This window comes from Berghia stephanieae, chromosome 12, assembly GCF_034508935.2.
Source record: "Berghia stephanieae isolate SIO BIC M18660-M18661 chromosome 12, UCSD_Bste_1.3, whole genome shotgun sequence".
NCBI classification, from domain to species: domain Eukaryota; kingdom Metazoa; phylum Mollusca; class Gastropoda; order Nudibranchia; family Aeolidiidae; genus Berghia; species Berghia stephanieae.
This window is the reverse complement of record NC_088371.1, coordinates 42,345,210-42,358,585: the sequence shown is the minus strand read 5'-3', so window position 1 is coordinate 42,358,585 and position 13,376 is coordinate 42,345,210. Positions and strand designations below refer to the sequence as shown.

The 13,376-nt window shown below is 36.9% G+C and overlaps 1 protein-coding gene across 1 annotated transcript; it reads left to right on the top strand.

Moving 5' to 3' along the window:
- The first annotated feature begins 354 nt into the window (after positions 1 to 354).
- On the top strand, positions 355 to 13,035 carry LOC144957699 (uncharacterized). The gene is made up of 5 exons (XM_078889070.1): positions 355 to 736; positions 2,802 to 3,188; positions 8,724 to 9,001; positions 12,039 to 12,083; positions 12,782 to 13,035. The coding sequence occupies exons 1-5, from the start codon at positions 486 to 488 to the stop codon at positions 12,928 to 12,930; spliced, it is 1,110 nt and encodes a 369-aa protein (XP_078745196.1). The 5' UTR covers positions 355 to 485; the 3' UTR covers positions 12,931 to 13,035.
- Positions 13,036 to 13,376: the final 341 nt, after the last annotated feature.

The window sequence follows — 13,376 nt, the reverse complement described above, 5'->3', positions numbered from 1 at the left end:
TTCGGGCACTTTCCTCCTTACTTCAATTCTTGGTATTTTCAACAATGAAAAAAACACCACTGTATTATGGATGTTCTTTCTTATTCATGTTCCTCTTCTTCTTTATCTTCTTCTTCTTACTTTAATTTGAATGGATTGATGCAATTGTTACAGCTTTATTGTATGGAGGATTATTATTATTATTATTATTATTATTATTATTATTATTATTATTATTATTATTATTATTATTATTATTATTATTATTATTATTATTATTATTATTATTATTATTATTATTATTATTATTATTATTATTATTATTATTATTATTATTATTATTATTATTATTATTATCATTAATTCCAAGGCAATGGGGTCGCCGATCAAAGGGTACGGCCACAGATGTAAAGGAAGACCGCACCGCCCGCCCCAAAATTGGAAGAGCCAAACTCAACAAAGGCACCGAGTCCTTGCTACCGCATGCTTGCAGGGAACACTTTGATATGTATGTTGAATGCATGAGACAGACATTCCTACCGTCTGACTGCAGGGATCACTATGATATGCATGAACAATGCCTGGAGGAGCGATCCCTACCTCCTGGCTGCAAAGACATGGATGATACGTCTGCTGAATGCATGAATTCATGGGCAAATCTACGGCCAATTCCTGGCTGTGACGAAAACGACCACCTCTATCCTGACTGCCAGTATCAGTATCCAGATATGATGAACGACATGTCCACGAGCAAAGGGTAGGTCGCAACAAATCCTTATGTTTCGGGCTCTAAACCCTTCTTCTACCAATACCACTCAATGTTTGCTTTATTATAGCGCTCGTTTTGTCTCACACCAACCAGGACTTATATTTTGATGTCATTTTGGTATAATGCACCACCAAGCGATTTGTCTTTAGCAGTGCTCATTTTAAACTATATATATATATATATATATATATATATATATATATATATATATATATATATATATATATATATATATATATATATATATAATATAAATTTTCACTCACATTATATGACCGAGACGTTCATTTCTTTGGCTTTCTTCCACGTCCTCAGTCTGCATAATCCACAGAAACGAACGTCTCGGCCATATAATGTTAGTGACAATTTATATTTTATATTAGCTCTAACCATCATTATCGAGCACTTTCTTACCTACGAGTACCCACCAACACTCATAAATCGATAAATAAATATATTTTTCTTACAAATGGATTATGCCGACTGATGAGGTGGGAACACTGAAACGAATCGTCTTGGCAAGAATAATGTGATTGAAAATTTACATTTATATATATATATATATATATATATATATATATATATATATATATATATGTGTGTGTGTGTGTGTGTGTGTGTATGGTTGTGTGTGTGTGTGTGTTTGTGTGAGTGAGAGATAGATAGATAGATAGATAGATAGATAGAGAGAGAGAGAGAGAGAGAGAGAGAGAGAGAGAGAGAGAGAGAAATTGATAAACATGGATCATATTGAGTGCTCAACAATTAAGGAGCGCGAATTACATTTATTATCTCCCCTTTAAAATTAAAAAAAATGTTTCGCCAACAAATTTGTTTCAGCCAGTGCAATTTCTTCAGGGCTGCCCCGGATTAGCCAGTACACCGACTGAAATAATTTATTTGGCGATATTTCTTTTAAAAGATGAGATTATATATATATATTGATTGTGATTTTAATAAGGTTGTTGTCAGTGTCACGCTATGATTTTATAAAGTCTATGGTCAGTGTCTGGATTTGATTTTATAAAGGCTATGGTCAGTGTCTGGATATGATTTTATAAAGGCTATGGTCAGTGTCTGGATATGATTTTATAAAGGCTATGGTCAGTGTCTGGATATGATTTTATAAAGGCTATGGTCAGTGTGTGGATATGATTTTATAAAGGCTACGGTCAGTGTCTGGATATGATTTTATACAGGCTATGGTCAGTGTCTGGATATGATTTTATAAAGGCTATAGTCAGTGTCTGGATATGAATTTATAAAGGCTATGGTCAGTGTCTGGATATGATTTTATAAAGGCTAGGGTCAGTGTCTGGATATGATTTTATAAAGGCTACAGTCAGTGTCTGGATATGATTTTATACAGGCTATGGTCAGTGTCTGGATATGATTTTATACAGGCTATGGTCAGTGTCTGGATATGATGAGATTAAAGATGAGATTATAAGTTTGAGCTGACAATATGACAAATAAGCTTATAGACTGGTTAACAAACTTCACGGCGTGTGGGTATTGAACCCATGACCTCTGGTAGTCGTGGTGGGTGGTTCAAGATAGACACAGAGGTTGGGGCTACTTTTTTTGGAGTGGCTGAGATCTCTGACAGTTACGCTACCATCTCCCCGTCCTGGCGGAGTTGTAGCCCCGATCGCCACGAAATGTTTATGGTCTATTGCTTTCTGGCACTTTCCTCCTTACTTCAATTCTTGGTATTTTCAACAATGAAAAAAACACCACTGTATTATGGATGTTCTTTCTTATTCATCTTCCTCTTCTTCTTTATCTTCTTCTTCTTACTTTAATTTGAATGGATTGATGCAATTGTTACAGCTTTATTGTATGGAGGATTATTATTATTATTATTATTATTATTATTATTATTATTATTATTATTATTATTATTATTATTATTATTATTATTATTATTATTATTATTATTATTATTATTATCATTATTATTATTATTATTATTATCATCATTATTATTATTATTATTATTATTATTATTATTATTATTATTATTATTATTATTATTATCATTAATTCCAAGGCAATGGGGTCGCCGATCAAAGGGTACGGCCACAGATGTCAAGGAAGACCGAACCGCCCGCCCCAAACCTGGAAGAGCCAAACTCAACAAAGGCACCGAGTCCTTGCTACCGCATGCCTGCTGGGAACACTTTGATATGTATGATGAATGCGTGAGACAGACATTCCTACAGTCTGACTGTAGGGATCACATTGATATGTATGAACAATGCCTGGAGGAGCGATCCCTACCTCCTGGCTGCAAAGACTTCGATGCTACGTCTACTGAATGCATGAATTCATGGGCAAATCTACCGCCAATTCCTGGCTGCGACGAAAACGACAACCTCTATCCTGACTGCCAGTATCAGTATCCAGATATGATGAACGACAAGTCCACGAGCAAAGGGTAGGTCGCAACAAATCCTTATGTTTCGGGCTCTAAACCCTTCTTCTACCAATACCACTCAATGTTTGCTTTATTATAGCGCTCGTTTTGTCTAACACCAGGACTTATATTTTGATGTCATGTTGGTATAATGCACCACCAAGCGATTTGTCTTTAGCAGTGCTCATTTTAAACTATATATATATATTATATATATATATATATATATATATATAAAATATAAATTGTCACTCACATTATTTGGCCGAGACGTTCGTTTCTTTGGCTTTCTTCCACGTCCTCAGTCGGCATAATCCACAGAAACGAACGTCTTGGCCATATAATGTGAGTGACAATTTATATTCTATTTTCTATTTCTTTTTATAAAGGCTACGATCAGTATCAGGCTATGATCTTATAAAGGCTACGGTCAGTGTCTGGATATAATAATAAGAATAATAATAATAATAATAATAATAATAATAATAATAATAATAATAATAATAATAATAATAATAATAATAATAGTAATAATAATAATAATAATAATAATAATAATAATAATAATAATAATAATAATAATAATAATAATAATAGATCTTTATTGTCCATAAATATGGCAATTTGTCATTTAGTTACACTTGTTATAAGGTTAAATGATAACTATAACATGGAACAGATATTTCACTCCTACTTATTTTCTCTCATTCACTCACTCACTCTCTCTCTCTCTCTCTCTCTCTCTCTCTCTCTCTCTCTCTTTCTCTCTCTTCCTCTCTTTCTTTCACACGTGCGATATACACAACATAAACATATTCATTTCGTTTTCAATTTGTTACAATTGTGGCAATTCCACACCAAAAATTATCATCATTATCAATTGGTCAGTTAATCTAACATAAAATAAATTAATCAGTTAATCAGTCAACGCATTAATCATTGGTTTAGCAGTACCATATGATATATTCAACATTTTTATTGCTGATGGAACAAACGTTGATTTATACTTGTTAGTTCTACATTTAATCTGACAAACCCTCCTCCCAGATGGTAAAAGACTAAATTCATGGTATAAAATATGTTTTTTATTGTTGGTAATTGAGAATGCTTTCATTTCTATTGCTTTTCCATGAATTCTTTCTACTCCATCAAGAGGATGGTTTATTATCTTTGATGGCTCTTTGATAGATTTTGAAATTTTTGATTTATCTTTAAGTCGGCATCCGCCAAACCATATGGTGCAGACAAGCGCAATTACACTTTTAATCAATGAGTCATAAACTCTTAACATAGTTTTCTTCCTTACTTGAAATGTTCTCAATTTCCTTAGGATGTATAATCTTTGGGCAACTTTCTTAGATATTAATATGTTGAGAGAAATTGAATGAACTATCAATGGGTATTCCTAAATATTTAAAATAGTCAACTATCTCAACATCATCTTTACCTATCGTCACACACTTTAAGTCGTTTTTTATTTTTTACACCAAACACCTGTTCTTTCGTTTTTTCAACATTTAATTCAAGCTGATTTTGTTTACATCAATCGGTGAATATATTTTTTTGTTTGAAATAATTCTTTTCGGTAACTTTATCTTTTAATAAGCTAAGAATAGCATTATCATCTGCATATTTCACTATAAAACAATTTTCAAAGGATGGTCTGCAGTTGTTGGTGTATAAGATGTACAGGATTGGGGAACTCACGCAGCCTTGGGGACATCCGTTCGACAACGTTCTTTTGTTGGACATATGTTCACCCAATTTTACACATTGCGGTCTATGGGTCAGAAACTCTTTACACCATTTAATAAGGTAGTTTGGAATATCCATGTTGCACAACTTTTGAAGCAAAATATCTGTGTTCATGGCATTAAAAGCTGACGAAAAGTCGACAAACAGGATTTTGGCGTAATTCGAGGGCATTTGGTCAAAGAGTTTTGAGATCGAATTTGTGGCGGTTAATACTGCGTCTTCTACACTGAGATGTTGCTGGTATGCAAATTGGTACGGATCTAGCAATTTCAGGTCATAACATTTTTGTAGGAGCTCAGAATTTAAGATTTTTTCTAAACATTTAATTACAAGTGATGTAAGCGCCACTGGACGGAAGTCGTTCAATACGGTCGGACAACGCTTTTTTGAAACTGGAACGACAATCGATGTTTTCCAAAGTACTGGCACTGATTGTTCATCGATTGACCTTTGAAATAGTTTTGTATAAGGTATAGCCAGTTGTTGGTGACAGTTTTTCAAAATAGTTCCGGTAATGTTGTCTGGTCCTGGTGCTTGATGTTCTTTACATCGCCGGAAAAGGGAGCTTACAGTTTCTTCTTCAACATCTGGAGGTGGCTCATTGTTATTTGACAAACCGTTGTGCACAGATGGAAGCCTGTCAAAACGACAGTAAAAATCATTTAATTTGTTGACATCAGTTATCGTTTTCCCTTGTGGGAATGTTCGTTTCTTTTGGTCTACTCCTCCCATTTGCTTTATCATCTCCCATGCTTTCTTTGCGCAGCCCGATCTCAGTTGTTGCTCCATTTTGTTTTTGTATTCAACCTTTTCTTCTTTTAATGTTTTTTCTGATCTCCTTTCCCTTTTCAAATTCTAGTTTAATGTCACCACTCATATAGGCAATTTTCTTTTCGTTGAGTATATTTTTCATATGATCATATGAAGGCTACGGTCAGTGTCATGCTATGATTTTATAAAGGCTACGATCAGTGTCAAGCTATGATTTTATAAAGGCTACAGTCACTGTCATGCTAAGTTATTATAAAGGCTACGATCAGTGCAGGCTATGATTTCAGAAAGGCTACCGTCAATGTCACGCTATGATTTTATAAAGGCTACCGTCAATGTCACGCTATGATTTTATAAAGGCTACCGTCAATGTCACGCTATGATTTTATAAAGGTTACAGTCAGCCTCACGATAAGATGTTATTTACAAAGGCCGCGGTCATTGCCAGGTTATGACTTTACGAAGACTGCGGTCCTGTGTTATGGCATTGTGGTAAAGACTCACAAGGTCAGCTGATTCGATTGGTAGTTTTGCCTGAAAATTATTGCGATCATTGGTTTCTTGATGCGACTATGTGGTCTTGTAGTATGACACGCGTTTTCGGATTTGAAGGTCCTGGGTTCGAGCCTCGCTCGTCGCATAGTTTAGTCCTTGACAAAGGCTCATTACTCACATACTCTTCAGCGTACTCAGGTGTAAAATAAGTACCTTACCGTCGATAGGGTTGTCTCTGTCGAAAAAAGAAATATTATATCGCCTCACAGGCGTCATGCCACATCCTGTATGTTAAGTGTTGCTGTTGGCTAGGACCCCTTGTAAAGTGCTTTGAGCACGTTTAGTGGATGTTGGGCTATTTAAAAACTCAATTTCATCATTGGTTATCTTAGTCTCCGCTATTTTAAATCGATTATTTCCCTTTGATCCTCGTCGCACGACGTATACTGATTTGCAGGTGTGACAAGTCAACTTCTTTAAGGGCCTATTGTTGTAATGAAAATAATCTCCAGTCATCACAGGATATTGTCCATGACAACAATGTTAAATCATGCCCGTAATTGACATCGGCAATCAGACCTGCCAATATCTACACATAGGTGTCGCGATATATATATATATATATATATATATATATATATATATATATATATATATATATATACTAGTAAAAAGCCCTACAAATGCAGAAACACAAAAGAACATTGAAGCTTTTGAAATGTGGTGCTTGAGAAGGATGCAGAGAATATCGTATACTGCACACAAAACAAACGAAGAAGTGTTAAAACAAACATACCAACAAAGGAAACTAATGCCCTTAATAGCGGATCGACAACTATCCTTTTTCGGACACATAGTAAGGAAAGATAAGAATGAATACCTGGCAAGTTGTGGAAAAATACCTGGTAAACGCGACCGGGGGAGACAAAGAAAAACACTCATAGACCAACTGAAGGGCTTCACCAACCTAACAATCCAAGAGCTGTTTGAAAAAGCAAGAGACAGGGAGGAATGGAGAGAGATAATTCATGCAGTATCCGAAGCCTGGACCAGGCATGGAACCTAGAAGAAGAAGAAGAAAAAGCCCGCAATTTCGCGGGGAAAGAACTATTTTTATTCGTTATTGCCAGAATCATTTTGTTGATTAGCTTGGTTATGATTAGATGCACATTTTAATCGATGTGCTTGTCGTCGCTGCCATGCTTTATTCGGCATGATTTTAATTTATCAGTCATAGATACCAATATCAATACGTCGCAAGTCTTTACCACGCTTTACTTGGGACTGCTTTGCACTACCTTCAATACTTCACAAATTAAAACGGCGGCCGAGAATCAAAACAATGGTCAAATTAGGAAAATTTAAACTTTCACAAAACTGTCAAGGTTTGTTTCAGAGTTTTTAAAACGCTTTAATATGATGTCAAATTGAATAAATAAACCCTTGACAAAAGATCAACGGTGAAAATACAAATTGAATGAATACTGGGGATGTAGGAGCTTTCGGAATGTCTCCCCTTTACTTATGTTAAGTCAAATGAAAATCTGAAGCGGATGCGAAAATTATCAAGTCCCCGAAACTGTCTACTTTTGGTTTGTTCGGGCTAGAAGATAGACAGAACCAATTGACAGTTTGCCGACAACGTTTAACTAAATATTTCCCAGGCCAATAATTATCACATCGATGGCATAAAAACGACAGTAAAATCAGCAGTAATATAGAGTTGAGGGTGTGGCCATGGAAGTGTTAGTGACTTCGGTAAATTTTTTATGATATCTGTTTGACTTAACGAATTTTCAAACTTACTTTAAATTATAAAAGGAAATCAAGTTATCTGTTTATCTATCTGTAAAAAATACATTTCTATTTTTCAAATCTTTCAGTAGAGTTGTGCGCCGTGTCAATTTTTTTATTGACTCAAATAAGCACAATGTTCTCCACAAGGCTATATTTTTTAAAGAAAGGCTATATATATATGAGTGTTGGTGGTTACTTGTAGGTACGAGTGCTCGATAATGTTGGTTAGAGCTAATATAAAATATAAATGTAGTCACTCAGCTATTTATGGCCGAAACACAGGTTTCTGTGATTTCCACGACGTGGAAATAATATATATATATATATATATATATATATATATATATATATATATATATATATATATATAGCATATATATGAATAACATTATCGTTTTTAAAACAGAAATTTTTCTTCTTGGTTTCTCTCAGGAAAGATATTGCAATATCTCATTCTTTAGCCATCTTCCTAAACTTTCTCCTTCCAAGAAAAAATTGTAAGATACATAAGCAAAAACAACAACCAAAAACACACACAAAACAAAACAAAACAAAAAATTTTTAAAAGAAAGCAGAAAATATCAAACAGCCAAAGAAAAAAGCATACAAACCTAAATTTAAAAACCAAAAAATGACAAAAGCAAAATAAAACACTGCCAACTTTTTGAATGTCGTTTTATGGCCATAATCTATAGGCTGTCTTTATGTAATATTTTCTTCTTATTATTATTATTTTAGAAGACGACAGAAACCGGAAGCTCGTCGCACGGGCAATCAACCAGTCGATGACTTCTGCGACGACATGGGTGAAGGTCAATCCTGCTCGGAAATATCAAACCAATCAGATCAGTCATCGGAACCACGTGAATGGACATGGGATAAGGGCGCAGGTTTGGTGGTGTTGGTTATCATTTGTATTCTCGGATTCGGCGTGCTATTGTTTTTTGGCTGCCTCATCTTTCATCTCTATCAATGGAATAAGACTCATGAATTTGGAGATCACAACAAAAAAATCAGTAAGTACTGAACACAAGAATTCTTTTGTTGTTTTTTTAAAACTGGATCATTTCTATAAAGCAATATCCAGGCCGTTGCTTTTATTGCTCTATTGGTGAAATCGTTAAATGTTAGAGTTTATAAAAATCTTCTCTAAGACTTACTTGAACATTTATGTGCCGCAATATCCACTAAACGTCTTCAAAATGCTTTACAAAAGGCCCCAAGCCAACAGCAACACTTAGCTTGTAAGCCGAGACATGACTCCTTTTAGGTGATATTACAAAATCCACCACCATTATTTTCTGGTAGGTTCTGTTCCCTCATCGCTGACCTTTTCTTATCAATCGAATCACCCCCCCCCCCCCTGGGGCACCCAACCATCTACCCACGCCACGCTATTTCATTCATACTCCAACCACCATTGAGTACAGACGACACACGTTTTTTTTTTTTGCATTATATTTTATTTGTTTTCCACGTTAATTTGTGTATTGTTGTGCTGACGAAGTGTTTGTACCAGAAACGTCCATTATCTGTTTTGTTCCAATACGAAGCCTCTCCATTTTCAATCTTTCGTTTTTATTTTACGATCACCGCCTCAGGCAGCCCTACCGTTTTCTAAGTAACAATATAATACACATTGCATACTCTTTGAGATAAAAGTATTAAAAGGGAGAAACCGATAAAATCATAATCGAAATAAACATATCGATGTTTAAAAACACTTAATAAACATCCATTCTTATTACAGACATAATATTCTAGTAGACTGAAGTCGAGAAAGATCTTCATGACGGAAGAAAGCATCAACCCTGACCATGCAGCTGTATACAGACTTTTCAAATGGTGGGAGTGGGCCAATCACGCAAATAAAGCCGTTGAAGATCTGAGAGAACAACTGCCCTACGGACCTGATCTCCCCAGGAATGAACGGGTAACACTGAACAGACCACGGGCAAATCTCAGAAGAGTAGCTGGAAGCATGAAAAAGTGAGGGCTGGCTGAGACTAGCTTGTATACAAGCGGATGCCCAGAACAGACGAATGGCGTAGAGGCAGTGCAGAATAGAAATATATTCTTCCCAATTGAACATAGCGCAATATCCACTAAATGTGCTCAAAGCGCTTTTAAAAGGATCCTTGGCCAAGCACTGAGTTGGAAGTGTGGGTCCAGGAGAAGGAAGAACCTTGTCTGGACGCCGGTTTGGATCATTCTTGGTCTGGCTACTCATCTTCAGCTGTTCCAGCAGGATTGGATCTAGGCTGGTATCACCTTCAGGGTCATGGCACCGCACAAGCTCCTGTGCGACGGCAACGTGATGATCCTTCTACGACATGCCAAACTGCGAAGCACTTAAACTTGGATACGCTGATGACTGGGCCTTAGCCTATCAATCGAAAAACTGGAAAGAGATTGAAGAGGTTCTAAGCAAAGACACCACCCGCCTGAAACAATATTTCGATAGATGGTACCTAAAAATGAATACCACCAAATCAGTATCCACAAACTTCCACTTGAATAATCGAGAGGCAACAAGAGAACTGAAGATCACAGCCGGTAACTCAATACTACCCCCAGACCCCAATCCTAAATACCTTGGCATTACATTGGACAGACAACTAAACTATCGCAAACACATTGAAGGAATCGCAAATATAAACGCAAAAAGAAACAGCCTGGTGAGAAAACTCGCAACTACCACCTGGGGAGCCTCACCACAAGTGCTGAGAACGTCTGCTTTGGCATTGTGCTATAGTGTAGGAAAATACTGTGCCCCTGTTTGGATGAGGAGCCCACATGTAAATCGCATTGACATCCGATTAAGAGAACCAATGAAAATTATAACAGGGTGTCTCATGTCAACTCCGACTAAGTGGCTCCCAACACTGAGCGGCATTGCACCACCAAGTTTAAGACGACAAGATGCTAATCAAAGGATGCATGCAAGAATTGACAAAGCCACAGACAACATTCCCATAAAATCAATCGTAAAGGGGGCACCTTCAACAACTAGACTTAAATCGAGAAGACCTTTCCACCTAACAAAATGGTAGACTTCAGTGTGGAGGAAAACTGGAGAGAAATGTGGAACAGGGAAACACCAAGAGGAGGAAACATCACTAAAGAGTGCCTGCATTCAATAACGCCAGCTAATACTGGATTTCCTCAAACCACCTCTTAACTGGACATGGCAGAACTGCATCAAATATGTGAGTTGGAAACTTGGAAACAGTGATACCGGCCAGAAATGTCAGGCAGCCCCAGAGACCAGCGATCACGTCGTCCTCCACTGTCCAGTCACTAAACTTGAAGGTGGCTACGAAACCATCCTTAGGGCGGAGGAAGACTTTAGAAGCTGGGTTGACGAAATACATTTGGAGGTGTAGCCATACACTACTACTACTACTACTACTACTACTACTACTACTACTACTACTACTACTACTACTACTACTACTACTACTACTACTACTACTACTACTACTACTACAACCACAACACTTAACATGAAGGACAAGACATGACACCTGTCAGGCGATCTTACTGTTCTTTTTCCCGACGGATATAACACTGTTAACGGCCAAGTAGTAATTTACACATGAGTACGGTGAGAAAATCTTAGCAAAAGGCCTTTCTCAATTACTCAACCATGCTGGACACGAACCCTGGACCAATCGGTCCGAATGAGAGTGTCACGTTACAAGTGTGTAATGGCAGAAGATGACATTGCACTTAATAAATAGTCCATTATATATATACGTATATAATCATCATCATCACCATCACCCTACCATCACCATCATCATCATCATCACCATGATTATCAACACCATCATCATCACCACCACCACCATCATCAGCATCAATACTACCATCACTGTCACCATCATCATCATCATCATCATCATCATCATCATCATCATCATCATCATCATCATCATCATCATCATCATCAACCTCATCATCGTCATCATCATCATCATCAACCTCATCATCATCATCATCATCATCATCATCAACATTATTCCAATCCTCTAAATTTCACCATCACAGGTGATCCTCCGGCCGTGCAAAGCATACCTCCCCAACCCCCGTCACGTAAGTACTCACGTCTAAACTATAGAAAACTTGAGCTTTAATATGGCGCAATATCCACTTAACGTGTTCAAAGCGCTTTACAATAGGGTCCCTGACATGCCAAACGAAACATTACGCCTGGTAGGCGATTTTACAATTATTTTTCGACAGAGACAACGCTGTTGACAGCCAGGTACTCATTTTACATCTGAGTACGGTGAGAGAAATGTGAGTACTTTCCGCCAGATCAAACAGACCCTGCTACCCAATCACGACTAGGTGGACAGTGGAGTCGGGGGAGGGGGAGGGAGAATATTATATCAGCTTCACTCAGGATCGATCTCAATAGCTCAGTTGGTAGAGCACTTGCTTCATACCTAAAGAGCCGAGATCGAAATTGTTTCCATAAGAGTCGCCATAATACACTGGGAAATGTAAATGTTGCTGCTCGAAGCTCGAAGAAATAAATAACAATATGAAATTGAATGTAAGCTTCAATTTAATATACGAAAACAGATAAAATGGACGTTTAGAGTTTCCCCTTTATCAACAAAACAGGATGATTGAAGTACTACAGACAAACGAGATAATGTGGTAGTGGCTTTATAAAGACGAATAAACAAAAAACACCAATGTTAAACCACTTAAAAACCACTTTATCCGATATAATCACCTTGGATTTTTCATCATTTTAAATTGTTTTTCGATCCATTATACAGTGTACCCCACCGATATCCCTCCAAGCTACTCCGAAGTCAATGAAACCAAGGCACCCATCATGGTGAGTCCGTCAGCCCCCAGCTACGCGAACGAACAGTACCCAGAGAAGAGGAAAGACGGCCTCCCACCGCCCTATTGCAGCAACTAAACCCACAATGGGATCAAGAAAGCTTGGATGAATTTCTATGTCAGCAAGATGGACATTTCTGGGCGACTCTGAAAACAAAACTAAAAAAAAAAATTTAAAAACAACCCCCCCCCCCCCCCAAAAAAAAAAATTGTTTAGAATTTTGGCCAGAAAACTTTTAAAAACCTGTCCTTTAAATATCGATATTTTGATGAAAATGACTCTCATCGTGTCAAAAGCTCCCAAATCTGCGACTGCGCGAAGTCTCAGGTTTTAGACTACGGACTCAAAGCGGTAAGATGGTGTCGGGATGTTGTGACAGAAATGGCACTGAATTTATTGAGCCAATTTGTTATATCATATTGATGTATAAACTAATATAACTTCTTGCATTGCAATACGATTCAATAGTCTAATGTCACGTCGCCCAGCAACGGCGGCCATCTTAGTTCTAAACAAAGAAAATC

Bases quoted from the DNA above. Each gene is read 5' to 3' on its own strand.
- LOC144957699 (XM_078889070.1), top strand. From the start codon at position 486: ATGTATGTTGAATGCATGAGACAGACATTCCTACCGTCTGACTGCAGG. The intron at 3,189-8,723 runs GTAGGTCGCAAC...TTATTATTTTAG, and splicing joins GACAAGTCCACGAGCAAAGG to AAGACGACAGAAACCGGAAG. The intron at 9,002-12,038 runs GTAAGTACTGAA...TCACCATCACAG, and splicing joins AGATCACAACAAAAAAATCA to GTGATCCTCCGGCCGTGCAA.